The sequence below is a fragment of the Cynocephalus volans genome, chromosome 17 (genome assembly GCF_027409185.1).
Source record: "Cynocephalus volans isolate mCynVol1 chromosome 17, mCynVol1.pri, whole genome shotgun sequence".
Taxonomy (NCBI): domain Eukaryota; kingdom Metazoa; phylum Chordata; class Mammalia; order Dermoptera; family Cynocephalidae; genus Cynocephalus; species Cynocephalus volans.
In genome coordinates, this window is record NC_084476.1 from 42,515,431 (window position 1) to 42,543,142 (window position 27,712).

Here is a 27,712-nt window from a genome sequence, read left to right on the forward strand (position 1 = left end):
GTTTCTCCCAGAAGTCTTTCCTGATTTCCCCAGAATCAGTGTTAGGATCCCCTGCCACATGCTTCCATAGCACCCTATGTTACTTTCCCTATGTTACTTCCATAGCACCGTATGTTATTTCCCCCCACATTCCACCATTCATTCAACAACCATTCCCTGAGAGCTTTTGATGTGACATCCACTGTGTTTGGAGCTGAGAATACAGATGTAAGCAAAAATATCCACAAGCCCTACTCTCAAGGAGCTTACAGTCTAATGGGAGAGACATACAGGAGTCAAATAATTACACAAATAAGTGAATCACAAACTGTGATGCATGCTATAGAAGAAAGGAACACAGTGCAGTGAGATTATATAATAGAGAAACCTTAACCCTATCTTCAAGGACAGGGCACGGGGCAGTGGGATGGGTTATGGGAATTGATGTTTGGGCTAAAATCTCAGGAGTGAGCACATACATGAGGGAGGGTATGAAGAGTGTTCCGGAAAGAGGGGACAACACATAGAACTGAAGCATAGCAATGATGAGGGAAGAGTGGTAGAAGTTAAGGCTTAGAGACCCAGGCAGGCCTCAGGTGATACAGGCTCCTGAAGGGTTATATAAAAATTAGGTCCCTATCCTGAGAGCAATGGGAAGTCACTGAAGGGTTCTGAGTCAGGGATGGCATAATCAGATTGACAGTCTGAAAAGATCTTGATTGCAGTGCAGAGAATGGGCTGGAAAGGGCATGGGTGGATGAGGGAAAGACCAGTTATGAGAGCTTTTCGAGCTCTCTGGGTGAGAGATAGTCATAGGTTGGGCTAGGGAGATGGCAGTGAAGTAGTGAATATGAAAAAAGTGGTTTGATTTGAGATATATTTAGGAGGTAAAGGGGTAAAAGTTCATATCTAAGGCTTGAGGAAGATAGGTGTAAGAATGACACAGTAAGATATCTGTGTACATAAAGAAACACATTAACTTTTTATGGATTCTGCTTACCTTGTCTCCTTTATTCTGTGGATCCCAGGCCCCATCACCAGACTCAAAATCTCTGAATCACCCTAGTCTCTTGGCTTTGCACAGAATCCTTCCCACTTGCCCATACCCTACTCTAGATCAATATTTCTAGAAGTATTGTCACAGAGGGGCCTTGTGAGAGATCACAAAATGATCCAAAATGCAAGTCTTTTCTTTGGCTTTTACAGGCGAATGATGCAAAATTCCAGACTTCATTTTTTTTTTTTTTATGGTGACCAACTGAGTTATAAAGAGGTACTAAAATTTGTTAGTCATAAACTAAAATTAACTGGAGTTCACAGAAGATACTAATTTGGTTTTCTACTAGGAAGTTTGGCTGCCAGGCAAGTTTGGCAACACTGCAAAGCTCTTCCTGCACATGTACACATGAAGCCAGTTGGCATTCTTTAAATTTTCAGGAAGGACACTTTGTTATTGGGGCATTACCAGTTATGTTTGAGCTGGTCATGGTTTATGGTGCCTGACATTCATGCATTTTAATTACAAATTATAACTCATGGAGCTCCATCATGACCAATTCAATACACCATGGGTTATTTGATTAACTCTGTGGGGTAGAGGGATGCAGCTCTCTGACCTTATCTCCTGCCACTTTCCCCCTCCCTTCCTTGCTGATCCAAAAGTTGTGTAGCGGGCTCCCATCTCAGTGATTTTACACTTGCTATGCCATCTGTCTGGAATGCTTCTCTCCCAGATATCACATAGCTAACTCTTTCATTTCCTTCAGGTCTTTGCTCACATCTCACCTCTGTGAGGACTTCCTTGACCACCCTATTTAAATTATAATCTTCTGATCCTTCCTGAACTTCTTAGTCTACTTCCTTGATTTATTTTTCTCCTTAGCACCTATTATTTAGTTATTTGTTTATTGACAATTTACCTCCAACTAAAAGATAAGCTCCATGAGAGCAGGGATTTTTGTTTGTTTTATTTCTTGTTATATCATCAATACGCAGAACAGTATCTGGCATGGATTAGGTACTCAATAAATAATTATTGAATGAGAATGAATATTTTATACCATAAGAATTTTTTAACTCTTAGTTTCCAACACCTAGCTCTTAAGGCATGATACATGTGGTTCAAATTTGAATCATTCATAACCCTACTGCCAAAGCAGATATAAACAAATCTGGAAAAACATGAAAAATATGCTTATACAGTGATATTTCCTTGCTATCATTCCCCGCTAGTCTCCCATCCCAGGCTCAACCCTTCCTATCCTTCAAACACATTCAGATGAAGATTTCAAAGAGTAGATCAGGGCATTCAGAATTCATATTCAATTCATTTTTTCAGAATGTAATGTATTACAGGCATTGTATTAGGTACAGGCGAATCAACAATGAACAAGACACATATGATCCCCACCATAACATCGTTTATAGTCTATCACCCTATCCTGTCTCCAGAGAAGGGACTTAATCCCTTGCAGGAGAATATGAAGGCTAAGCTGAGACCTGAAGTTGGAGTTGAACAGGTGGCACCAGACAGAAAAGACTGTACTAGGCAGGCAGAAGAAACACCAGTTTCAAAGGCATAGAGGAGAGAGTATGGATATAGCTTTCCAGGACATGAGGGAAGTTCAGTGTGCTTGGATTGTGCAATTTTCACAGAGCAATCGTGATATCTGAAGAAGAGTGGGTAGCAAAGGCCAGATCATACAGGGCATTGTACACCATACCAAGCAAATTGGACTTGGGGGACTTTATCCTGAGAGAAACAGGGAGCCACTAAAAGGTCTGATCAGTGGAGTGACATGAATAAATGGAATTTAAACTCCTTCCTTTCTATCCCCTAACAAACCCAACCCTAACCTTCCGTCATCACTGCATGCATCCAAGCCTTTCTGCTGATCCAACCTGCATACTTCTCTCCCTTTCAGCCCCAGGGAGCCCATTCTTCCTTATTTGGTCTGCTTGTGTTCTGTCTCCCCCATTGAACTGTTTCCAGAGGACAGGTACAACTCCTTAAACATCTCTAGGTTATCCACACTAAGACAAGAGGGTGATGAATACAACCTAGCACAACCCAGCCTTTTCTCACACACCTCTAAACCAATACTTAACTCTGTACTAAAACAACCCTTCCCTCCAGAGGGCAGTGCTAATGTGTGCAGGCCAGTTGACCCATGTTTCTCAGCATCCTGTCTGCTGTCACCTCTCTCTGCTCTCAGTGTAACTAGTCTCTAATGGGCTGGAGGAACTCATCCCCAAGCTTGTCCAAACTGCAAGTTGCTAAAAAACAAACAAACAAAAAAACCCGACAAATCTAATCTGCAGTAACAGAAAGCAGATAAGTGGTTACCTGAGGCTGGGGGTGCAGGTAGGGAGAACTGACTGGGATGAGGCACAGGAAAATTCTTGGGATAGAGGAAATATCCTATATAGAGATTGTGGTGGTGATTCACAAGTATATAAATTTGTCAAAACTTGTCAACACGTGCAACTAAAATGGCCCATTTTATTCTGTGTAAACCAAACCTCAATATACTGATTTAAAAACAAACTGCCTGTAAATTAAAGGTCAGTATGCCCAAGCACAGCACATGAGATTCAAAACACAGTTCAACCCTGACATAAAACTAGGGCATGGCCATACAGGAAGAGCAGCCTCCCATGGCTGCAGAGATCTAATAAAGATAGGTCCATCTGCTACAGAAGGCTAGGTGAAAGACTCAGAAGACCAAAGGCTAACATGGAGGAGGCCAGACCAAAATATGTAAAATCATAAGTAGCATGGACACAGATTTGCTCTCCAAGTTTCAATATACCCAGGCTTGAGTGAGGTCAATTTAGAATAAATAAATAGAAGCCCTGCTTTACAGAGCTAGAAACTGCATAATTGCTCCAGAATGATAATTCATAAAGGGTATGGACAAAGTGATTCTTGAAGGACTGAGTGGCTTCGCCACAGAGGGCTCCTGGAGAAGCTGGGTGATGCTTCTTACCTGCCATGGTGATGCTGGGAAGGAAAGCAGAACTCTGTGCTCAGTGGGTTAAGGGGGAGGAGGTTGTGACTCTTGTTTCCTGGAAGAAGGTATGACATCTGGCCAGGTGGGAAAAAGGATATAATGTTCATACTGCTGAATGAATCAAAGGGGTGGACCAGGTGCTCCAGGGAAGAGACACTTATGAGGGTCTAGAAATATCTGGGGCCAGTGTTTGGGTTGTGCAGTGTGTGAAGGGGAGGCAGGGATGGGAAAAGGGTCTCTCTCCTCTTCCTCTTTGCCTGACCTCTCTCTCCTCACAAGTCTCCCAGCACAGAAAAATCTAAACCACACTTATGCACGTAATCTGTTTGGTGTTTCCTGTACAGTTTTCTTGCACCCCCTCTATGGACTCTTAAAAGGCCAGGCCTGTGTCCCCACCCAGTCCAGTGCTGGGCATGCAGCAAAAGGTTGGATAAATAATTCCTCTGGGACAAGAATGTGAGGGCATTGAGAAACAGACTGGTGGGGCTTGGGGATGATGTAAAGGAGGAGTAACTGGTCAGGAAGAGTCTGTGGAGCGAGTGGTGTGAGAGGACGGGAATGGTGAGAGAAAGACAAGTGAGAGAGAAGTAAGAAACAGTAGGTTAGAGGCAGTATGAGAGAGGAGGCCAGGATGAGTGGGAGAGCAGAACAGAGTCCGAGGTCAGTGGGAGAACTGGCCAGAGATAACAGGGTAGAGAAAGTTAGGCGTCAACGGGGAAAAGATCAGTAAGAGAGGTATGATCAGTGGTCATTGGCAGCAAGGGTCAGAGGTCATCGGGAGAGGGCAGGTTGGGGTGTGCATTACCTGCCAACGAGGCTGTTTCGGGGGCATCTTGCCAGAATCAGGAAGCACCTCAGCCCCTGGAGAGCCTACAAAAACTCTCGCCTGAAGACAAGAAGTTTGTCAGTCTCCACGACCACGCACAGGAAGACTCTTTTCAACTTCAATTCCTAGTCGTAGGGATTCTTTGGGGACAGCCGTCGTTGTGGGTCCCCGCGCCCTTGTAGGAGGATAGAACCGGCTTCTCCCTGACGCGGTTACCCAGCAACCGACCGGCAGCCAAGGCGCAGGCGCGTCAGGAGACCCCTCCCGGGGCGGGGCTGGGCGCGCGGCGAGCCGCCGTCTCCACTAAGCCCCGCCCCCTCAGGAATAACGTGTCCCGCGTGTGGGCGGGGCTGGAGCGCCCAGACACCGCCTCCTCATGAATAATGCAGACTCCGGGCGGTGTCCCGGACCCGGAAGTGGAGTTGCCGAGTCACCGCAGTGGCTGAGCTGCTGACAGGAGGCGGCGGCGGAGTAGGAGGCGAGGCAAGGCAAGACCTGCGGCTTGGCCCGGCCACAGCCGCGGTAGCGCTAGGCAACCCCATAGAGCCACGCCGGACTCAGGCCGCCGGCGAACCGCTCGCCCCTTGCCCACCCCTCCGTCCGCCCGGCCGCCTGCCCGCCTGACTCGTCCGGGAAGGCCTAGTCTGCACCACCCGCGGGCTCCTGGGGCTGCCGCCCCGCGCGGTCCCCATCGGCGTCCCCGGCCGCGCCCGGCTCCTGGCCCGCTCGCCCGCCGGCACCATGATGGAGGAGATCGACCGGTTCCAGGTGCCCACCGCTCACTCGGAGATGCAGCCACTGGTGAGGGGGTGGGCGGCGGGCAGGCCAGGGCCGGGAGGGGGCGCCGCCTGAGGGGGAGGAAGGGAATCAGGCTGTGGGGATTATGCAGAGGAGGCGCCATCGGATAGGGCAAAGAGAGCCCTGAAAACGCATTGCCGGGGGAGGGGGACTTGCAGGACCAGAAAACCATGGGAGAATATAAGGGGTGAGAGAGAATGGATTTGTAAAGGCGGAGGGCACCATCGGCGAAGGCAGAGCGCTGTCGGATAGAACGGAGAGGGGCACAATGGTGCACACCGCTAGTGGAGGCCCACAGCGGGGAATGGCAAGGGAAGTGTCATGGGGCATCGCCGGTGGCAGGCCCAGGGGCCTGGGATGGGAGGTGGGGAGGCATTTAGCCCTAGAGGCCTGTGGTGCTCAGGGCGATGGTAGAGGAGCCGTCGGGCTAAGAGGGACTGAGAATAGGCTTTTAGAAGAGGAGGGGCCTGCCCGCCAGTCATCTGGATATGGATAAGAACGCGGGGCTGGGGCCAGGGACCGGTGGGGACAGGGGTCGGTGCAGGACCTGGGAATTCCATTCTTCTCCGGAGCGGAGTTCAGGCAGTCCAGGCTGAGGGTATTGGAACCGGGAAGGAGAGTGCGCTGAGGCGAGATGGAGAATCAGGGGTGCAGATGAGGGCGCTCGGGAACTGACAGGAGAGGAGGTGGGGCCGCGTTGGAGCTGTGTGCCCACCCGTTCGGATGAGCCCCTAACATCCTAGGCCTCCGTGTTTGGAGCCCTTGCTAGGCGCGGATCCTGCTGCCGGTCCGCGGTCCCGGAGTCAGGGAGGAATGATGTCATCTCTGCCGACGAGGAGGGGATGGAAGGGGGAGGGCGACGCGGGTGTACCGAGGCCAGGCCTTAAGGGAGACCATACCTCGCTGCCACCTGCTGGGTAGATACCTGACTAGCTTGTCTGCCCGGTTAAGGGGTGGGGGACGCGGAGGCCTAGACAGCTGGTATGAGTATAAAGAGAGGGAGAAGGAAGGGAGTGCTGAAGTCCTATTAGCTTTCCCCTCTTGGAGCCCAAGAGGGGCTGGAAGGAGGCAGGGCAGGCCACAAACCTGAAGCTGTGGATGCCCTAGACTGAGCTCTGCTGGAAGGGAGCCTAGCTCTCTAAGTCTTGAAGCTTTGGGGCTCCCTAAGTCTCCTCCCTCTGTTAGGCGGGGTAGCCAGGAACAGGTTCTACCCTTGGGCCCATAGCCCCCTGCCTGACAGATGTGCTTTGTGGCTTCCTTGGCAAGTAACCTGCTCATTACAGTAGCCAAGATGGGCTTTGGCAGGGACCCATGACCACCTCTACACCACACCTTTTGGGGGATTGTAAAGAGAAGCATTAGTGGCCACCTAGCAGGAGATAGTGGCTCTTCTTCCTACTTTTCTGCTTTTTTTGACTACTTAGTTCTAGAAGCTAAAACAGAGAAGCTTTATAGAAGTGTACAACATTAAATTGGGGAGAGAGATGCTGCAGGACTTTTTCCTAGCCTGATGCCATCATTGGATTATTTGGGAACCAGAAAATCCTAGAAAGAGGTTCATCCCATGAACTTGAAGGACTTTGGGCTGGATTAAGAGAACTTCCCTTTCTCGGTTCTCTTTACCAGCCAACTTGTCTTGTCAAACTAGACTGCCCTTCCACAGTTCTAAGCATCTAATCAAGAACCAAAAGGGAAGGTGAATGAAGGAGGAGGAGGTGAAGGTTCAAGTGAGTCGGGAGAAGGAAGCAATGATTTGGTTCTTGTCTTCCATCTGGGGCGCCAGAGAAGGGAGGCAATAGCTCTCCAAGGAAAGGGGAGAAGGATTAGGACCACTAGGCTCTCTTAGTTGTCCTTGGTGCCTCTGTTATTGCCTGAAATTCTGAATAGTGGATTAGCTGGGTAGAGGACTCCTGAGTTGCTTCTGGTCTGTGTGGCCCTGGAGTAGGAGAATTGCTTGTGGCAAGGAGGCACTTAGCAGAAAAGCTGTGGCTGCCTTTAGACCCTTTTACAGAGGGCTAAAGTAGCCCTTGTCTGCAAGAGAATACTATGCTGAGGTTGAATGAGAGCTTTATGGAAATACGAGGGGTCTTCAAAATGTTCATGGAAAGATTCATATTATCTTTTAATTCAATTTTTCCATAAACTCTCCAAAGTACTCATGTAGCCATACTGTACAGTCATTCCCCTTTTTGGGGATCATAGACATTGCCATGCTTCTTGACCTGTCTCCAGATTGTAGTCTAGAGGTACCCCAAAGCTCCTTAAATGCCCTGTGTATTGTTAAGACCAGCAGAATCTTGTGTGGCATTTCCCCGGAAGCCTTCATTTTGAGGCACAAGAAATCAAGATGGGATACCATAGAGGTAAATGGTAGAAGAGAGGGCAAAATGGCTCTTTAGGGGTATTTGGGTAGACCATAAAAACTAGGGTCCTGGGCTCAGACTCAGCTTTTCTTTTTTTTTTTTTTTTGGCCTTTATTTGTTGAGACCTCTAGCAAATCTCTCTTCCCTGGTTTGTTTTCCTATTTATGAAATGAAGACAATCTATTTAAAGTTTAAATAATAGCTTTCACTCTTCCTTCCAAAGAATATCATTGAGGTATTTTCATTAGAGACCTAGTACCATTGATTCAGCAAATCAGTTCACCAAATAATTATTGAACATCTGCTCTGTTCCAGATACTACAGTAGGTATTAAGAACATAGGTTTAGCAGCACAAACACAGATGTGCTCCTGCCCTCCTGGAGCTCACAGTTCAGTGAAAGTTTATTTCTCTTGCTCACTCCCTCACTGTGACTCCCCTTTGAGAGCAGAGGGCAGGGCTGCCTCCTTAATCCCCAAGGGCATAAAGCAATGCTGGTGTCAGAATCATTGTCCTTTTCTGGACCAAGCTGTATAGATAGAGGCCTGTCACATGGGCTCCATCGTCAAATAATCCTCCCCCACCCATAGTGGTAGGAAGAATCCAGAGACCATTCCTTATTTGAGAAGATGAACATCTTTTTATTATTTACCTGAAAGAGAAACTCACTTGAAAAGGAGGCCTGGGGGAGCGGTAGGAGCTGGGAGAGAAGGCACAGCCAGCAGATCTGGGTGTTTCCAAGGTGCTAATTTAAGCATTAGTTCTCAGCTAGTGGGAGGAAGAGGAAGAGATCCCTGCTCTATTATTGCTGCTGCTGTTGCCACAGCTGCATGGAGTCTCCTGTCTGGGGTGGGAGTTTGCCTGAAGAGAGTGGAGGCTTCCCTCCTTTCCCTATCACACCAATTATCTAATTGGCCTGGCTGCGTCTCAGCAGCTGAACCAGGCTTGGGTCAATCCCTGAGAGCTCCCCAGGGTCTCTTCCTGTCTCTTTATGAAAGGAACAAGAGCCTCTCTTGGAGACCTATTCCTTGGGCTCCACTCCTGCTGTGTCTATCTCCCAGGCAATCCTGAGTGTTTCTGAGCACAGCTTCTTCCAAAGAAACTGCAACGGATAAGCACACTTTGCATGTCAGCTTTGTGTCCAAGCCACATACCTCACAAGTTTAGGAAAGCTCCCAGCTGCCCAAGGCTCTCTGTTGAGCAATTGAATTGAGTTTGGGCTATTGTTTGTATGAATAGCAGGGATAGGCTCTCTGGCCCTATTGTCTGTCTGCTGGGCTGGTGCAGCCACACAGTCTATGTCTTCTCTTTGGCTGCAATTGGAGAGGAAGACATTTGTTGCAAGAAAAACAAATGGAGCTTTTAAGTACTTAATTGTGTCAGGCAACACTCACCTCCTGTGCCCTCAGAGGCCAAAGAGACTTAAAGAATGACATATGGAACCAGATGGGGTCTCTGCATGCTTGAGAGAAATGCTAGTCTTGTCTCAGTGAAACCAGGTTATCCGTTAACTCATATGTTTAGTTCATGAGCATTTGCTATGTGTCTACTCAGTTCCAGGTACTTTAAGAATACAGTGACAAGGAGATCTCTGCAGTGGGGCCAGGAGAAGGATGGGTTCAAACAGCTACAGGAAGATTTTTAGACTCATGTCAGAAAAGAGTGGAGATGAATGTAGGGTGTTCCTGAGAAAGAGACACCTCCTTTAGGAGAAGGTGAGGAATGCCAAGGTTCTGATATTTTGACTACATGAACTTGGAAAGGAGTTTCAGACTCCTACTGCCTCCTGACACTCGTGGATGGAAACGGTCAGGACATTAATTCAGCAGATGGCCCACAGTGGCTCCTGAAAGTGTCAGAGAGAACATTATAAAGATAGCAAGTAGCCACTATGGAAAATTGACCTACAAGCATTCTATGGTCTGGGCACCTTAAGTTGCCTCCTTGTAGTCAGATGACTTTTCAGTCTAAGGGTAGATTCTCCCAGTGGGTCCATGTGGCTCATGACCCAGCAGTAATTCACAGGCTCCTGGGGAGAGGCACACCCTTCTCTTCCTTTCTATATTGCAAACTGCAGATCAGGTTTGCTCAGGCCTTTAGCTCCTTGCTACTCATCTTCACATGCAACATACACTAAGTAAGAACTTACTGTCTGCTAGATGTTGTGCTGGGCTCAATAACACAGAATCTGGCTATAGGGATTTGCACAGTGTAGAAGAGATTGAGGCACTACAGGGTAGTAAGCACTGCAAAAGAAGTAAGAACCAGGTTCACTAGGTCCAAAGAAAACAGGAAGCTCTCATCAAGTGATCAGGGAAAGCTTCACAGAGGAGACATCACTGAACTGGCTCTTGGAAGAGGCCTAAAAGCTTGGCAGACCAACAAGATGAGGAAAGGGCAAGAATTCCAGGCAAAGGGCATGGGAAAAGAAGCAAAAGGGTACATTTGGAATGAATGAAGGGTTGTAATTAAGGGAATAACATGATCAAATTTGAGTATAGGTTATCACTCTAGTGGGGGATGAGGGATTGGAGAAGGTGACATTGGAAGTTGGAAAACTCCTACAGAGGTGGACGCAATAATCCATGCAAGAGATGATGAGGCCTGCGCTAAAGCAGAAGCAGAGAAACAGGAAGGGACACATACTAATAAGGTGGAATAGGCAGAATTTGATACCTGTTTGGAGGTGGGGTAGAGAGGTAGGGGGGTCCAGGATGACTCCCAAATTTCTAGTGTGAACACCTGGATGGAGGAAGGGACTATCGCCACCTCAGGAAATTCAGGGACCCATGTACCTCTTGGCCTCTGGGTCTGATTATAACAGAGAAGGCTGCTGTTATCCTTTGCTTACTGCTGTAGCTACATTCTTGGGGTTATGGGGAACCCAGTAGTCCTAGAAAATCAAAGGTCAGTGTGGCACTGTCCTTTCAAAAGGGCTGCTAAGAAATGTGCTCACCTGCCAATGAACACTTTCCCCCTACAACCAGCTTTGATGAATGAAAGAGAATTGGTGGTAGCAAGGAGCCATAGTGCATTTTTGTTGTTGTTCTAGCAGCACTTTGATGCAGGAAAAATAAAATCTTTTGTTGTCTGAGTGTTTTATGTTGCAGTTTCTGGCCTAGTCTTTTATCATCATTCTAGTCAGACCCATGGTTTTATTTCTGACTGACCGAGCTGGGCACTTGCACTGATTTTCTTCCAGAATGGATGTGTATGTTACTGCATCACCTGCAAGATTCAAAATGGAAAAGGACATGCACTTCCCTTTTCTGAGACCAGCCTGAAAAGCTGTACTTGGGGTAGAAGCAGTGCCCAAGCTGCTGTCTTCCAGGCAAGGTGTGCCAAGGGAGCAGTCTTCTAGGATGAGATCACTCAGAGGTGACTTGACTTCTCAGAGGCCCCAAGTGTGGCCACTGCAGGCAGGCACTTCCGTGGTAGCTGGGGTTCAAGCTGAGTCATTCCCATCCCCCAGCTGCCTGCTGCCTCTTACTATGTATAGCCCAGAGTGAACAGAAATGGAAAACAGTCATCTTCACTTGAATCTGATTAACCTCAGGGACCCTCTTCCCTCCTTGAAAGGACAGATGGAGCCTTGTGTCTGGAATGGGAACATGGGAAACTCAGCTTCTTGGGCTTAGTTGCTTTGTGCCTTCCAGTAGACTGTGGGAGAACTGGTGCAGGGAGCCCCAGAGGGGGTGGGATGGGAGAATCAGGCTAATGCAGATGCCCAGAGGTGCTGGCAGAAGGAAGCAAGAGGCATGGCTCAGTAGGCTACCAAGTCATTGTTTCCTAAGGAGATTCTGGTGGGAATCTGGCTTTCTGAGTGGAAGGAAGGAAGCAAGGGAGGAAGGAGGCAGAGCTGGGACCAACTCTGGATCTGGCTGTGCTCTGGAGTTCGGAAATTGGCACATGACATAAAGGTCTCACTGTGGGGCAGCCAGGAAAAGTCCTGAGCTGTAGGCAGGGACTCTGGAGTGGGGAAGTCATCTAGGACAGAGGCCCAGAGGCTCTGGTTTGGGTGAGGAGTTGGACACAGGCCTACTGAAGTTTCCTCCTAGGCTTTACATTCTTAGGAGTCAGTTCAAACAAATATGTACATATTTATTTTTGTATTTGTTGTCATTGCTATTCAGAGATGTCAAATTGAGGATCAGATGGTTGTGATTATTGAGTGTCAATTTAAAGTTTCTGTGATGACAATGATGGATGTGAATATGTGCAGAGTAAGAGGGGATTAATGGCCGAGAGTGGTGTTCTCTGAATGACCATGCTAGCCCTGAGAAGTGTAAGTATGATAACAGGCCACACCCAGACAGAAACAAGCCCAGCTACTGTGGCTTCTTGCCTGATTATGCCTGTTTTGGCCACCAAACTCTTGGCTATCATAAACAGAGTCCAACCCATCTATTTAGAACAATATCCAAAGGGACACTTTAACTGAGATTTATTGAATTAACTACACCCAAACTGTGGAGTGAGAACCAAATATATTTTATAATGAAACTTAAACATAATTATGTATAAGCTATAAATGATTTATAGTTCCCACATTAATTTCCAATTTTATCCTTAAAAAAGAACTGGTGAAACCCTTAGCCAAGTGTAGCTTAGACCAGCATTTCCTATAGTACATTGTTAGGAATATTGGTCCTTGAGATACTTTAAGAAAAAAAAAAGGCTCCATAGACAAATTCCTTTGTGAAACACTACGTATTCTATCCTGTCACAATGTCCACAAACATTTCAAAGGCTCTGAGAAGTCCTGCAGTAAAGAAACATTTTTAACTTGTTTAACTCAATGTTTACCAAGCTTATTTAACTAGAGAACATTTTTTCATGTTACATCTGTTAACATCTTACAGGACCAATGTGTTTCATGGAATATTCATTGGGAAACTCCGACCAAGAAATTAGTCTATTCTGATCCAGTCTAGGTTTACGTTCTTCCCAATTCCTTGGAGCCCCTTTTATAACCCACACCATTTCCCCCCTTCTAGTCACTTAAGGGATTTTGCTGATTTGTTCAAGGTCTGAACTTGTTGCCCTCAGTAGGAAGTTCTTAGTGAGCTTTGGTCAGGGGCAGAAGCAAGTATAAAATGCTTAGTTTTTCTCATAATATTGCTAAGGGGATTTTATTTCCCTTTATGCCCCTCTACCAAATGCGGGTTTGGTGCTCAACTTATTTATTTATTTATTTATTTTGAGCTTATTGAGATATAATTCATATAATGTATACTCTAGCCGTTTGGTACTTTACTTTTAACCTTGGTAGAGCTACCCTATGCCTTAGTTCTGTTTATCTTTTTTTAACCTGTAGGATGTTCTCTATCCTTTTGTGTTCTGCCAAGCAGGAGAGAAGATAAGGGATTATTATCAAAATCTTTTGTCATGAAGAATCCCATCTCAATTGAAATTTAAAATGAAAAACTGATTCCCAGAGTAGGGGATGTCTCAATACTTCCTCTGCGGTATCATTAAATATCCCCACTGGTCCCAGCAGCTCAAGAGGCATTCTTGCATTTTCACTTTATATCCCCAGCTTCATGGGCTAGATAAAGCATGGATGATAAGCAGATTTCATTCCTTATGCCAATGCCCATTGATCAGTAGTGGCTGCCTGGAGCTTTGTGTTAAGATGGATTCTGAGGCAGAGTATTGTTTCAGTAAGAAAAAATGACATGGTTGACTTTCCATGTCTGTTGTCGTCTTCAGCAGGAAGAACAGCAATTCTAATGTTCCACTTGCCATGCTGGCAGCCCTGAATCATCATAGTTATCCTGGGCAAAGAACACAGGAAAGGGAGGCTCTTGGGGATGTTTGCCAGCTTAACGATCTTTTTCACTGAGAGGCTAGAATGTTATTATATGGCCCCTTAAGAAATGGATAAAGAAATGGTATTTCCTACCCTGATCTTTAGTATTGGTTTTGGGAGGGGAGGGTTGATTTTGTTTTTTGTTTATTTTTGGTTATTTTTGGCAGCTGGCTTGTACAGGGATACGAACTCTTGACCTTGGAGTTAAGCGTTGATTTTTGAAGTGCTGAATTAATATAAAGTTAATAATTCTCTGGAAATAGTCCAGGTGAGAGAGTAACTTTGACTCTGCTGAGCAGATAAGACAGGAAAAGAGGCAGATACAGGAAGCAATCTCATGAATATGATATGAGTGATTGGCCATGATTGAAATGAAGCTATAAACCCTTGACCAAAGGAGCAAGAAGGAGTAGGCTATGAGAAGAGACCCTTAAGCCAGCAGTTGCTAGAGATGAAAGGCCCTATAGGCTATATAGCCTTAGCACATTTTCCCCCCCCAGATTAAATAGGCCCTGTTTTTTCCTTCTACTATTTCTCTAGAGGCTGGCTTTCTAAGTCCCCAGTCATCTTGGCTGCCCTAGTGGATACTTTTGAGTTTCTCACCCCTGAAACTGGACACAGACCTCCCCATGTGATCTGACTAGCACAGATTACTGTGGCATTGCCTCTACCCATAATATTAGTATTGTATTTCTATTATTGTCTGCTGGGATTTTATGATCATATTTAATAGCTGTACCTATTTCTATATTGAACTCAGGACACATCTGAAATAGGGTAACTCTTTGCTTTAGGAAAAATCAAGGCAAGAACCTGGAATCACATCGTGAGCTGGCTGTCAATACAGGTAAGAGTCTGCTTGGGCTACTGAGATGGTGGTTTTATACTTATTAGAAACTACATCACATGTGTGTAATGTAATTCTTATTCTCAGAGAGGTAGCTGGCTGAATTCAGCAAGGTGGAATTTAAATAGGGATCAAGGTGGGGTGTGTAACGGAGACTCAAAAAAGATTACACAAAGCAACATGAATGCAATGAGAAGCCCAAAGGGAACATTGGGCACCAAGAGATAGGAGGGCAGAAGAAAGTCAGAGCAAAAATAATTTGCTTTTGAGGCTTTCATTTTGGGGTATAATTTTCTGGGCCCCAACACAATGTTGCAAAGAAATACCAACTTCTTTAACTTTAGTTCGTCCAATTTAAAGTCCTTTCAGTTACCCAAAATACATCTTTAGGGGCCGAGGGTTTTAGGTTTGTGAGATTTGGTGATGGAAGGGGAATGCAGAAGTTGGAGGCGGCTGGGAGGAGAAAAGTCAGGGGCAGATGGAGGAGGAGTTGGTGGCGAGGAGTATGTTTCATCTTTTTCAGTGATATAATCATGTCTTTGTTTTTTGTTAAGGTCCTGAATAGGTCTCAAAGCGACTTGACATAGATTCCAAACCATTAGGTGAGAAGCCTTGACAGGACCTATTGCATTTTTTAACCAGCAACCAATTCTTTCCCAATCCTCAATATCAAAACTTCCTTCTTTAGGGTACTGAGGGCATTGTTGTCCAAAGACCAATAATAATTCAACAAGCTGTTGTTCAGTTACCTTACAGCCAGCTGCTTTAAGGAGACATTGGAGTTGTAATTTATGTTGAATCTCCTCTTTAGTTAAAGAATTTCCCATATATAAAAAATGAAAGTAAGAAAAGAAAACTTTGGGTGAAAACCTAGCTAGACACTGCCGCAGGCGTGCAAGGCTAACTGAAAGGCCGTCTGTGACTCCCTTACCGGGATGAGTAAATGTCAGACTCCTCTTCTCCAAGGCTTTTGCAGGTCAGTCTCTGACCCGTGGAGTCAAAATTTTGATTCTCATTTGATTTTTAGGTAATGCATGTATGGGACAAAAGTCCTTGTCTACAGCTAGCGGGGGGGGGGGGGGGGAGCCCATCTAATAAATTCTAATCACTGTTTAGGGATGGGATTATTACTTTGATTATTTAACATACTGATTGTTGTTAAAAGATGTTGAAAGAATTGCTGTAGGGAAAAATGTGAAAAAATGTTTGCTAAGGCCAAGCTGTTTGTTGGTGGAAACTTTAGAGACAATTATACCTAGATTTAATCATAAGAATGTAACTCTTGCTTAAATCATTTAAGGAGAGGTTATATTTTAGATTAGATAATGATCACAGTTTGATCAACTTAGCTTTTCACAAACTGTACTTTGGAATGTCATGTTGTTACTTTAAATGATGTTACTAGTTTCGATTGTTTAAGCTGTACTTAGCCATAGATGACTTTTGTCACATTGCCCATGTCTTTGTGTTCTTTTGAAATGATTTAATCAACTGATTTTTCTTGTGAAACTTCCTTGTCTTTACAATAAAAACAGAAGCTAAGTTTGAATCGGGGCTGCACCCAGTTTCTCCTTCTCACAGAGGAGCTGCTGTACTGCAGTCTCTTCGGGCTTCTCATTGCATTCCTGTCACTTTGAGTCATCTTTTTTGCATCTCCGTTACACAGCAAGAAGTGTAACAGTGAGGGTGTGTAATTGCGTGGACTAGGGTAGACCTTCAAAGAGAGCCAGTGCTTGAGTGGACAGAAAGCTTAATATAAGTCCATTATATATCATAGCCACCAGAAAAGCTAATATGCTATTGGACTGCGTTAATAGAAGTGTGGAGGTGTATACTTCTACTCTGGAACCTGGAGGAAGTATCAGGTTCTAGGAGATTATAATCCTACTCTGCCCTACTCTGTACTAGTCAGGGCTATCTGAAGTCCTACATTCTGAGCTAATGTCGTCATTGGAGAGAGGGAGTGACTGGAATGATGAAGGAGTCAAAACCATGTCATATGAGAACAGTTGGAAGAATCAAGGCTATTTGAGAAAAGCATTTTAAGGTTTTCAAATGCCTCAAGGACTGAAGTTAGGAAAGGAAAGGAGATTAAACATCCTGTCACCTGTGACTTGACCAGGAGGAAGTAGGGCTAGTAGGTGAGAGTGTGAATGTTTTCCTACTTCCTGTTCCCTGTGGTAGCAGTTCTTAAAATGGCCAGTGGCTAGGGTACCTGGAAGACACATTGCTCTTTGCAAAATACCACACTCTTTCCAAAGTTGGAGCTAGGAATAATATTCTAGCCATAAACATGTCTCTATTATGTGTGTACAATTAAACATGTCCAAAAAAATGCACTGTGGAACTTAACACCAGCAGCACTTTCCTTGTATTCTGTTAATGTGTGTTTGCCAATTTTTCCTATATTTCAAGGCCTATCCCCAAAACACTGTCTTCTTCATGCCTCCTTTTCCCTCAGTGATATGTTCCATTTCACCTGTCCTGTGGCCCTTATACATTATCTTTGTGTAAAGTTTGTGGGTGCAATTGTCTTATCCCTATCTTAAATTCTTTCTTAAGGTAGATGAAAAGATGTTTCCAAAGTACCTGAATCATCTTGAAAAGTAGATTGGAAAAATCATTTTTGTGCATTTTATAGATATGCAAGCGGAATTCCAGAAAGGTAAATAGGCTTGGCCATTACCCATCTGGAGGTTGGCATGGCCTAGACTAGAACCCAGGTATCCCAACTCCCAGGCCCGTGATAGTTCCTTCACAACTTGAGACTTAATTGAGTTCTTCTACATCAAGCTTAAACTTCTCCACTGGCTTTTGAGGCATCTACACTAGACTTCTGCCCCTCAAAGCTGGCTACACTTTCTACCATTCGTGCCAACTTCCTTTCTAGTATGTCTAGCCAAGCCCTTCACATCCTTTCATCTATTGGCACCTGAGGCCTCCTCTCAAGAATTCCCTTCGATCTCTTTCTCTGCCTATTCCACTATTAACCATTCTTTAGAGATCAGTATAAATTTCCCTTCTCCAGGAAGCCGTCCCTGACTATTCTAGTGAGCTCTCAACTAATCCCAAAGCTTCTGTAGCCTCTAGCACATAACTTGGTGCATAGAATATTCTGATTTAAAGTATCTACTTTAATGTGTTGTGTTGTGAGTCTTGTCACCCTAACTCCCCTTTGATCTCCTTGGCAAATAGGTTCTGCCCCCAGAGCTTACAGTCTAGTGAAGAAGAGCCTTGCTCTCATAAAACAGAACTATAGAAGAATTCAGCTGGCTCCTTTTAGGATGAGTAAGAGTGGAGAGGAGGTTAGGATTTGATTCTAAGGATGAGAATGGTAGAGACCCAGAGGGGGATGAGTAGTGAGTGAGTGGAGTAGAAGGTACAATTTGGGGAATTGTGGGAGATTCAGGGTGATACATGGGTTAGGGCATTAATTCATTATTCAAATAACATCTTTTGAGCATCTGCTATATGCAAGACACTGTATCAGCCACAGGAGATAAAATGATGAATAAAGCAAACATATTTCCTGCCTTTATAAGCTGGCAATCAAGAGGGAGAAACAGATACTAAACAAATAAAGCACACAAACAAAATTACAATTACGAACTGTGACAAGTGATACAAAAGACAAGAACAAGGTAGCATGAGAGAGAATAATAAATTCCCCTCCTATATTAGATTGGGATGTCAGGTAAGGCTCCAATGAGAAAGTGATGTTTGAGCTCAGACTACAAGATGAGAAGGACCTTGAATGCTCTGACGTCATTGAAGAGAGGGAGTGACTTGCTTCTTGCTCCTCAGTGGGGCAGAGGCTTCCAGCTGAGTGGGTAGTCTGAGTTCTTTACATATTGGCCTTTCTCTTCCTCTCCTTTTGCAGCATTAGGTAAGTTTTCAGAAGTGAGGGACATAGACATTGGAAGGCCAATCCAGCCCCTCTCCCATTGATAGCAGAGCTGATAACTGTGCTTCCAACTTTGTTGTGGGGCTGGAGAAGCTATTAACAGAATTTTGAACTTTAATATTTAATGAGCAAAAAACTTAGTTCTGCTGATGAAGAACTCCACCTGAGTCTTCCAACACTGTATGACTTCTACATATCTGCCTGGAAATAGAAAAGGTATTGGAGATCTTGGAGGGAGGGAAGATTGCCAGCCTGCATATCCTGTCCTTAGTGTGTCAGGCATGAGGTTCACATTCTCCTTACCACAAAAACTAAATGCTATAGGCCATTCTGCCTGGGGGCAGGCCTGACTTTGGTGGGAAGCCAGTAGCCATATTGGCATGCAGGTTGCAGCAGCAGATGAGACGGCCTGTGACCCTAAAGCTGTTCCCTGAGGATTTAGCTTCCATAAAGTCCTCTCTGCTCTCAGCTGGCCTGCTGCTTCTAGCCCAGGCTTAGAGGAGATCACAGACTCAGAGAAAGGCCAAGTGGGGATAATGATGTGGGGAAGTGGTAGTGGGTGGTGGTGTGGGGAAGTGGTTAGTGGGTAGTGGTTTGGGGAAGAGGGGGAAAATTATATGAAGTCAGGAAGAGAGCCCAAGTCGGAGGGTGGTATTTAATGTAGCAAACATTGGCTGCAAAGGAAACCAGTCAGAAACCAAGATTCAACCATCTATCAGTCTCCCTATCAACTTCCTAGTAGAACCTCATGTTTTACATCCTTTGTTTGCCAGGAGCTAAGACACAGTGGAGAGGCAGTCTCAGGAAGCTCCCATGATAGGAATTGGTTTGAGTATCTTTGAGGGGATGAGGAAATTAGGATGAGCTAATGAGGGCAACAGGACTCAGGGCAGGATCTGTGCATAGTGGTAATAAGAAGTTGGCTGGGTACATCCTAGTACACATCCTGGGTACACTTTTATTATGACTTTATTATGACCAGCCTCCTAACCTCTTTCAGACCATTTGTAAAATAAATAAGATCATGTATGTGAAAATGAACTGCAAATTACTCTATCATTTCTGGTCTAAGGGCTAATGGTGATGAAGGGGTTGGTGATTTCTTTTTCTGTCAGTGGTTCCCAAGAGGGTGAGGAGAGGTTTTATTCTTCTCATCACCAAATGAGAAGAGTTCTGGGCCTCCTTGACAGGGCTGTGGTGAGGCCAGGCTGTAGAAAGAAGTGCTCTGTGCCCTCATTGATACCCAGAGGAGGTTCCCATTGAGTGGGTCTGGGCTGGACGAGCTGTAGAGGGCAGCTGAGGCCCTGCCCCTACCCCTCCCTGCCAGAGCTGTCACAGAGTTCCATTGGTAGAGTGGGACCTTCCTGGAAAGCCCCACTATTGATGATAGTGGAGGGCATCCTGCTGCTGTTTCAGGGCTCAAGAAACATCTGAAAAAGTCTATGTTGCTATTACTCTTCCCCCGTGTCAGTGGGTTAGAGAAGGAGGCAGTTCCAATCTGCTGATTTTCTTCAAATTTTCAAAACATTTCTTCATGGAAATTTTCAAACATATACAAAATAGAGGAAAAGGTAAAAGGAACCCCAAGTCTTCATCACCCAGCTTCAACAATTATCAACATAAAGCTAATCTTATTCCACCTATACTCCACCCACTGGATTATTCTGAATAATTATTTCATGTATAATATTATAGTATGTTTCTATAAAAAAGATAATTTTTAACATGGCCACAATATCATATCACTAAAAATAATTCCTTGACATCATAAAAATTCTAGTTGGTTTGTTTGAATATGACTCAAATTGTATTTGGTTGACATGTCTCTATTAATCTATGGTTGCTCCTATCACTTTTTCTTTCCTTGCAATTTATTTGTTTTAAAAAAATCTAGTCCTTTGTCCTATAGAGTTTCCTACATTCTGGATTTTGTTGACTGCATCCCCCTGGTGCTTTTTATCCTATTCTTTTGTCTCCCATATGTATTTCTGCAAATTGGTAGTTAGATCTCAAGTTCTGATCAGATTTAGATTCAGCTTTTTCTGATGGATACTTCTGAGGTGTGCTGTGTACTTCATTCACTTCAGGAGGCACATGACATATATTTGTTCACCTTTTTGTGATGTTCAGATTGATTAGCAATGTAGTTAGCCTGATCGTCCTGATCTCACTGTTACAAAGGTTCCCCTTCAACCTTTCACCTAATGTTTTTAGCATCCCTTCATGGTCATTGCCTTAGTCCATTATTTGATCAGGAGTTTCCTTCATATTTGTACAGCAAAGAACCCCTGTTAATTTTTTGCCTTCATTCCCCACAGGTCCTGCCTGCTCTCTGGCCCTCTCTCCTTTGGGTCTACTTTTTCCACCACTGTCCTTATCCTGCACCTTCATTTCCTTCCTTATCAACCCAAGATGGGCATGAGGTATCTTCAGACTTACCCCACCTTGCTTCACTAGTGACCTGTGCTTCTCTGAGGGGAGAGTCCTTACTTAGAGTCTCTTTTCACTGAGACAGCAGTATCTCCCCTGATGAAGCTCCTGGGTCTACTCTCTGTGAACCCTGCTAGGGCTGTGTTGGATCCATGCTAGGAAGTGGAAGCAACTCTACTCTTTTTCTCCTCTGGGAGAGAGTTCAGCAGGGGCTGGATTTATTTTACCTTCCCAGGGATTTCTGAGCAGCTTTCTTCTATGCTGAGGAGGGTCTTTCTCACTCATTTCCTAAGCTTCCTGCCCTAGCCTGGGCCCTGGCAAGGACCCAAGCCTGGTTTCCTGTTTAGTAGGGCTGCAGGCTCGGAGAGGTTGGGGGGAAGGATGGGGTGGGCAGCTCTACCCTCTTAGGTCCTTTTCTCTTTCCGGCCAAGTTAAAAGACTTTTGAGGGCTGGTACACAGTTGCCACCTTCTGGGACTTTGGCATTCCTGTGCTGTCCCAGGATCTTTACATTTCGTTTCTCTTCTCTCAGAGGAAAGACAATAGAGACTGTACACTTCTGTGTGTACATGTGCCCCAGACAAATACAGTGCATGCACCACGGGCACTGTGAGTCAGCTAACCAGGAAGCACACAGAAGTTGAGAGTTGCTTCTTGCAAACCTATATCCACCCCAATGCCCTCCTCTTACCCATAGGAGTCCTACATCTCCACCACCCAGCCTAAGAGTCATTAGTCTCTTGGTCATGGTGTCCAGCACAATGGAGCATCTGATAGAGCAGGAAGTCTGAGAAGGGGAGGCTGGCTAGGGACTGGCAATGCAGCAGCCAGAAAACATTAGGGGTTCTCTAGTCACAGCCGATCACCCAGTATAGAATTTCTGATGAGAGCCTCACAGTCTTGGATGCCCCACCCCCATTCCTCCTTAGGTCTAGCTCTTCCTTGAGCAATGAGAATCGGAGGGCCTCATTCTGTTTTGGGAAGGGACCTGTTGCAGATCACTTCTTTGCTCCCATCTCCTGGATGGTCACAGCAGGAATTGTGTGAAGCCCTATCCCTTTCATCCACATGAAAGGAGATACCAGAGGAAAGTGTTTCAAAATAGCAGGGATGCCCAGTGTAGCAACTTATACTTCAACAGCTTCTGCTAATCCTTATCATAGACTCAAATCCTTAATATGACCTGCAAGGCCTTATGTGGTCTGGCTCCTGCCTTTCCCTCCAGTTCATCTCATACCATATTACCCCCCATCACCTATCTACCTCACTGGCTTTTCCTCCATTTCTGTAATGTCCCAGGCCCGCTTCTGCTTCCAGGGCCTTTGCAGATAATGTTCTTGCTGCCTGGAATGCTTTTCCTGCATCTCCTACCATTTTTTGGTTGATTCCTCTTATCCTTCAGTTCTTAGCTATGATTTCATCACAGAGGGCTTCCCTTAATCTCTAGACTTGGTCAGTGGCCTTCTCCTTATTGCACTTTTAACATAATTTTACATACATATGTATAATTATTCTATTAACATGGGTCCTTCTGAAAGCTAAGTTTCATGAAGTCAGAGACCATATATATTTTTCCTTCCTATTATGTCTCCTGTGCCTTGAAAAGTGCCTTTCACATAGTAGACATTCACTAGATATCTGTTGATGAATTAATTAATTAATTGAATTGAATAAATTTAGTCTCCTTGTCTCCTTTACTTGGTAACCATGTCATATCTAACTATCATATTCAACCATACACCCTGCAGATATGTGTCCTGTTTATGAGCATTTACTACACCAGACATACAACATTTCATTTAATCCTCTCAACTCTGTAAAGAAGATACACCATAATCTATAGAAAAGGAAAATGAGAACCAAGTCACACAGCTAATAAATGGCAAAGTGGGTTCAATGGTCAAAGCTGTTTCTCTTAACTGTGACACTACACTGCCCCCTTTTGGCATTTCGGAGAGTTGTCACTGGTCCCTGGTTAATTTCAATTGTTAATCAGTACTTTTTGTAACTTAAAGCCTCAAGAAGGCATGATCCAGTTCCAGCTCTCCACTTTTGGGCCAGGCTGTAGAAGGACACAGGGAAATAATTCAACCTGGACTCCTCAGTGTTCCATAGGTTCATGCGTCTCAGGGTCTGTCTCACCATCTATTTTTCATGAGCCCTTTGTAGCCTCTAGGTTGTAATGTGGTGTCCTGTTTTAAAGAAAAGGGACAGCTGTTTAACATGCCTGATCAGTAGTGTCCTGGTGGTAAGCATGGCCTGATTAAGAACCTAGTAAAGATAATTGAGAGGAAGAGAGTAGTGTTTGTCTCTTTGTGATTTAGTCACTAAAAATAGAGTTCTGAAAATTGGCTTCAAGTCTTTCCTGGGAAGCTCAGACCCAGTAAGGGGGCAACACCTCTTGCTGTTGATTAGCAAAGCTCAAGTTAGTCAGTGTCCCAAGTTCCTTTTGGTGGCAGGGAAATTGGGACTGATGAATAGTTTAGACTAGCTAGAAACAAAGTAAATGAAGAGAGAGCAGCATAAAAATAAAAAACAGCTGCCATTTGTTGTTGTATGTGCTAGGCATGCTGTAAAACATTTTACATATATTATTTCATTTCATTCTAATACCGGCCTTGCAAAATAGGTAATTACACCCCATGAAAGGAAAGGGACATTAAGAAAAGTAATTTGCCAAAGGTCATACAACCAGCTGGCTTTAGAACTAATCCAGGTATTTCTGACTTCAAAACTCGGATACCACCTCCACCCCACACCCAGTGGTGAGAATATACATTGTCACAGCCTCGCTGGAAAGACAACTGGCAATATGTCTCAAAACAAAATGTGTACATGTCCATTGATCTCCTCAGCAATTCCTCTTCCAGAAATTTGTTAAACTACAGAAATAGACAAATGTACAAAGACTTTCTTTTACAAGACATTATAATAGTTATAAACAAATATATATAATTTTATATTATAGCATTATAATAGTTATAATAGACATTATAATAGTTATAGTAGCTGCAACCTTAAAATAGTGAGTTTTTTTTTTTTAAAGAAGCAAACAACCAAAACTTCCATCAGCGGGGACTAATAAAATAAACTATGGTACATCCACAGAATAGATATAGGCACCCTTTTAAAAGTAGCTACGTGGGCCTAATGTGGATTGATATGAAAAGATGTTCATAGTATATATTTTTTATTGTGGTAAAATGCACATAACATAAAAGTTACCATTGTAAAATACATGTGGAATATGGATAATCTGATTATATCTATGTTTAAGTTTATATATATGATTACATATTTTAAAAGTCTGGAAGTATAAAATAAACTCACAACCGTTCTGAATTACAAAACTTTCACATTCTTCTGTATTCACCTCTACGTGTTTGAATTTATGACAAACTGATACTAGCTTTTTCTCTGATTTTTTTTTTTTCCGTTTTGGGAAACAAATGGCCAAAAATTATGCTCTTTCCACTGTATCATGCCTACCCAAGCGATAGAGCTTTTGCCTCATAATTCCCATATTTTGAATCAGGTACGTATACCATCAAGTTGGTAAGATGAACTGAGTATGGCTACCTGTATCCAGATACCTGTATGCCACTTATCTGACCAATCTTGTTCCTGCTGCCAGATATCTGTATGCCACTTGTTTGGCCGATCTTGTTGCTGCTGGGCACCCCGAGCTTTGACCTGCCACACATGACTCTCACATCTTCTCAATTCCTTCTCAAGTTCTACTTCAGCTTTCAGGAAGCAAGGCATTTTTTGAAATAGAAAGCCATCAACATTGAACAGATACATTCTTGTCTCTTACTCCCTAATGAGAGATCGCCTGCAATCTCACCTTCACCATAAAAGAGAAGCAAGGGTACAAATTAATTCTCACATTCCCCAAGGTAAAGCCATGGTCACTAATGTCTGAATGTTCTGGTTGGTTCTCTTTGACTTCTGGTCTCCCTCCCATTAGTGTTGCTGCTTATTGTGTTGTGGTTTCAGTATGGCCTTTTTATGTGGTAAAGTAGAAAGGAGGCCAGGAAACTTGTGGCCTAGCCTTGGCTAAGGGACTTCAGGGGAGCTGCTCTTATAGAGTTTCAGATTTTCTTCTCTGTAAAATTGGGATATGTAATTGATGCTGTTTCTATCTCTTATGATTGACAGAGGTTCAATGAGATGATAATAAGGACAAAGATTTGAAAGCATAAATCCAATAGAAACATAAAGATCCATATTTTTCTAAATTTAACCTCTTCTGATTTGTATTATAAACTTATGTCAAGAAGCATGTCTCTAAATCTGTTTACTATGGTATAGCAATTTAAGAGGAAGACAGGAGAGATATTGAAGAATCCGGAAAGGTCATTTTATTCTTAAAACCAACGTGAGGGAGGGGGAGGGCAGAGGAGAGTCGGAGACTCATTTTCTACTTTATCCACTTCTGTATTGGAACATGCATTACTTTTGTAAGTTAAGGAAACCAATAAAGGTCTTTTTTTAATGGCTTAAAATGATATAGTCAGACTAGATAGAGAAATTGGAAGTCATCTGCATATAGGGCAGATAGCTGGGGCAAAGAGAACAAAGGACTTAGAAAGACAAGCAATTGGAGAAGTAGCCAGATTGGCAAATTGGGGCGATGTTTTTAAAACTCTTGAATGCCAGGTCAAGGAGTTTTTAAGTGATGGGAACCACTGAAGGGTCTTGAGCAAAGGAGTTCTATAATCAGAGCAGTGTTTGATTCTCAAAAGAGTGTTTTAAAAATAATACACAAGATGACTTGGAGGAAGAAGAGACAAGGTGGGGAAATGAGTGGGTTACTACTGCAGTGATCCTGGAATAAGTTGCTAAGGACCTGAAGCAGGAAGTTGTTAAAAAACAAACAAAACAAAATAAAACAAAGAACAAATATTAGGTAATTTGAAGACAGTGCTACCATAGGTCCATGATTGGTTTACCAGAGGGATAAAGGGCACAGAGGTGAATCAAAATGATCCCACAGGCAGGTCAAAAGGAGACAGGAACCAACCTAAAGGAGCTTGCAATGGACAAAGCTGGAACAACCTGAACAATAAAATAAATAATAATGGATTATAAACCCCCAAATAAAATAAATATACACTAATCCATACTGTTATAAATAAATGACTGAATAAGCAAATAAGTGGAAGAGAAGGGACAAATATTTCTTCCAGAAGAATTCCAATTTTTTCTATATTAGAATTTTAATTTATTAAATTTAATTTACATTTACTTATAAAAATAATGATGGAAATAAAAAATTACCATTAGAACATCTTAGTAATAATTGCTGCTGTCAAAATCCACTGATTGCTAAAATTAGTGGTTGAAACTTTAAGAAAAACAAGATATTTGCAGAGACTATAAGAATGTCTTCCAAAGTATGTATTAATCACTGTGGTAGTTTTAACATATGTACACAAATTCTTTAATACTCCTTCCTCTAGGAGATGGAACTTAATTCCCCTCCCCTTGAGTATAGGCTGGACTTAGTAACTTGCCTCTGATTAATAGGATATGGTAAGAGAAAAATACTAACTTTGTAGTAGAGAAACCTGGCAAACACCACGGTAATAAGACATGTACCCCTGATATTCTGTGATGAGAAGGACATATCACCTCTGTGGTATTCTTCCTCAAAATCCATAACCTCAGCCTAATCAAGAGAAAACATCAGGCAAATCCAAATGGGAGGGACATCCTAGAAAATACCTAACCAGTTCTCTTCAAAAGTCAAGGTAATACAAGTCAAGAAAAGACTGAGAAACTAAGGAAACTGAGGAGATGTCAATTAAGTGCAGTGTGGATCCTGGAACAGAAAAAGAATATTAGTGGGAAAACTGAAGAAATTTGCATGAAATCTGTAGTTTAGTTAGTAGTATTGTCCCAGTGTTACTTTCTTAGGTTTGATAAATGTACCATGGTTATGCAAGATGCTAACATTAGAGGAGGCTGTGTGAAGGTTATACAAGGATTCTCTGGACTGTCTTTGTAACTCTTCTGTCAAAATGAAATTATTTCAAAATAAAATGAACACACACACCCCGTTTTCTGAATTTATTTGACTGGGAAAGTAGTTTGCCATTAACAAGATAAAAATAGTTAAAAGCAAGAATTAGTCTGGGGAAAGAGCATGACATCAGTGGAAGTAGTAGGCAGTTGGAAATGTGAGTCATTTAAGAGAGAGGTCATAGGTCTGAGAATAAAATCCATAGACATATTACTTGAGATAATAAGTTTAAATGAGATGCCAGGAGAGAACATGTGGAAAGAGAGACATTGACTGACCACACTTGAAAGCACACCTATGTCTAGAATATAAGAGGAGGAACAGTAGGGAGGCTGGCTGAAACAGATAGGAATAGAATTTTTCCATAAAAGCCAAGGGAAAATACAGTTCCTAGAAAGACCTGGTCAGCACTGTCCAATGATACTGAAAAATGATGGAAGATCACTACAGAAAAGGTCATTGGATTTTAACTAGGAGCTCAGTGCTGATCTCAGAGACAACAGTATTAGTAGAGCAGGTAAGGAGAGGTGGGGATGATAGATATAGGAATCAAATTGCCAGGACTCATAGTGAGGAAGCAGGCTTGTCCAGGCCAGGCAAATGGACTTCTATAAGGAGCCCCTGGAGGAGAATGGGCCAGTCCTGGGAGAAGAGGCAGAAAGTGATGGCCAGAGCAAGTGGGCCTAAGGGCTGGGTCCCAAAGCTCCCAAAGAG

At 43.7% G+C, this 27,712-nt stretch overlaps 2 protein-coding genes across 7 annotated transcripts in view; one reads left to right on the top strand and one right to left on the bottom strand.

The window, feature by feature from the left end:
• Positions 1–5,561, bottom strand: part of DNAI1 (dynein axonemal intermediate chain 1) — a 59,234-nt gene extending 53,673 nt beyond the window's left edge. The window contains exons 1-2 of the mRNA XM_063081691.1: positions 5,439–5,561; positions 5,245–5,346 (exon numbers count right to left, since the gene is read on the bottom strand). Of these exons, the coding sequence (XP_062937761.1) occupies positions 5,245–5,346; positions 5,439–5,561 (225 nt within the window). The remainder of the gene's footprint in view (positions 1–5,244; positions 5,347–5,438) is intronic.
• The window catches only part of FAM219A (family with sequence similarity 219 member A), a 66,923-nt gene continuing 44,683 nt past the window's right edge, over positions 5,473–27,712 (top strand). For 4 of the 6 annotated variants that reach the window (XM_063082401.1, XM_063082402.1, XM_063082404.1 and 1 more), the window contains exon 1: positions 5,473–5,619. In XM_063082401.1, the coding sequence (XP_062938471.1) occupies positions 5,560–5,619 (60 nt within the window). In that variant the 5' untranslated portion in view covers positions 5,473–5,559. The remainder of the gene's footprint in view (positions 5,620–27,712) is intronic. The other 2 variants (XM_063082403.1, XM_063082406.1) reach the window with 1 other exon arrangement.